This window comes from Echinops telfairi, unplaced genomic scaffold, assembly GCF_000313985.2.
Source record: "Echinops telfairi isolate 266 unplaced genomic scaffold, ASM31398v2 ScPeMD7_7468;HRSCAF=8506_0, whole genome shotgun sequence".
Classification (NCBI taxonomy): domain Eukaryota; kingdom Metazoa; phylum Chordata; class Mammalia; order Afrosoricida; family Tenrecidae; genus Echinops; species Echinops telfairi.
The window spans coordinates 67,624,213-67,626,237 of record NW_022111369.1 but is presented as its reverse complement, the minus strand read 5'-3'; the positions used below and the strand labels follow the sequence as shown (position 1 = coordinate 67,626,237).

Here is a 2,025-nt window from a genome sequence, read left to right as displayed (position 1 = left end):
TCAGCTACACCTGTGCCGGGCGGGCCCCGTCACCTGGGCCCGGGATCAATGCACAGACTATCAGGACTAGAGAGATCTCTCAGGCAAACATCTTGCTTTATGGCCAGGGAGACACCAGAGACGTGTCTATTTGGCAAGTAAGACAACTAAAGTCAAACCAATCTCACTGCCACCGAATCAATTCTGACTCATAGTGACCCGCCAGGGCAAGGGAGAACTGCCCCAGGTGGGGTACTGGGGCTGTACATTCTTTAAGAGCGTGGAAAGCCTCCCTTTTCTCTCCCAGAGCAGCTGCTGGGTTCAAACCGGTGGCTTTGTGGAGAGCAGCCCCATGCACAACCCACTGTGCCACCAGGGCTGTTGGTAATCAAAGGCAGAAAGGAAAATACTGCAGGACCAGGACAACGAATTTCGGAGGCATGGAATCCCTGCACAGGAGGGCTCACCTGCTTTGTTTTTCCTGAGATTGCTGAGAATGACGTGGCACTTATAATGATGGGCAGAGGACCAGAAGAACATCAGCATCCCCAGGATGTGGAACCACCGCGCTTGCATCAGTAGACTGCTCCCAGTGACATAGACTGCAGAAAGAGGAAAGCCCTTCTGAGCCCATTCTGCAAACATTCAGGGCAAAGGATTCAGGCATCACCCAGCCAGTTATGACCCTGATGTTACTTCCCAGGTACAGAGGGGAGCACACCATTCTTTGGCCTCAGAGGCCCCTGGCAGAAGATTCTTTGGCTCCTTTAAATATTCCACGCCAGAAGTTCAGCTCTGTCACCTACTCTCTTATCTACACTTGTTTCCTGACCCTCCTTCGTGTGGCTGTTTCTCAGACTGGGGTTGGAAGTTTTCTTTATTATGTTCTCTCTCGAAAACACTTTCTAAAAAAAAAACAACCCTCTCCATGATGAGCTGCCCTCCTGAACCATTGCAGAGGGAGCAGGGGCCCTGGATGCAGAAGGCTGACTAAGGGCGGGGCTTCTTAAGAAGAAGGTAAATGTAAACTGCCAGGGGAAAAGGAGGGCGGTCCCCTTTCAAAGTAGCGAGCGCCCCGTCAGGGAGCTTTCATGCCTGGAGTGGGAGCCCTTCCCCGTGACAGGAGGAGAGGTGCAGGTCACCTGAGGACCTGGAGGGCAAACACTGGGCAGCAGAGAAGCAAAGGGGGAACTTCCCTAAGCCCAGCAGGCCACAGCCAAGCCAGTCAGAGTCTGAACTAAGAAACAAAGTTGACCATTGTCATGGAGGAAGAGCCTCAGGCCCTGGAAGCAAGTGGGACTCCTTGCTTTATTCCAGTGAAAGAACCCCAAGCCCCCAAACCCACCACCACGGAGTGAATTCCGACTCAGAGGGACTCTAAATAGGGTTTCCGTGAGTGTGAGTCTTTATGGGAGCACACAGCCTCATCTTTCTCCCTAGAGCAGCTAGTGGGTTTGAACTGTGAACCTTGCCTGATCCATAGTGTTAGCAGAGACAGATAGACAGACAGGACATATTTGAAGATAGCTAATGATGAACAAGAATCCTGAATCCCTACAGGGTGTAAAGGGTTAACCACTTGGCTGTCAAATAAAGGTTGGTAGTTGGAGGCACCCCCCCACTCAGAAGAAAGGCCTGATGATCCACTTCTAAAGAGCCAGCAATCAAAACTCAAAGATAGAACAACAATGAAACAAATCAAGGACAACAATCCTGTGGACCAACAATCTCCTCTGTCACACGGGGATGCCAGGAGTAAGAGGCAGCTCTGCCTCAACAGCTTTTCAAAAATCAATGGAATATTTAATGACCAGTTTATTATTTAAGTGCTGGCTGAGAGCCTGCTGTGCCTGGAGCAGTGACGACTCAGGAAGCCAGGTGCCTGTCCTCCGGAGCTTCTTGTGAAGTAGACAGGGGCCAGCAAATCCACGCACAGACCAGAGAAGACAGTGAGGAGGCGGACTGCAAGAAACTTCTCAGGGGAGGTAGCGTCTGCCCCGAGACTTCAAAAGTGGACACTGGGGGAGATCTGGGCACTTGACCCTG

At 51.5% G+C, this 2,025-nt stretch overlaps 1 protein-coding gene across 1 annotated transcript in view; it reads right to left on the bottom strand.

The window, feature by feature from the left end:
- Positions 1–2,025, bottom strand: part of SRD5A3 (steroid 5 alpha-reductase 3) — a gene marked incomplete at its 5' end in the record, with an annotated part of 13,585 nt that overhangs the window by 1,386 nt on the left and 10,174 nt on the right. Inside the window, one exon of the mRNA XM_004706330.3 lies at positions 447–581. Within this exon, the coding sequence (XP_004706387.2) occupies positions 447–581 (135 nt within the window). The remainder of the gene's footprint in view (positions 1–446; positions 582–2,025) is intronic.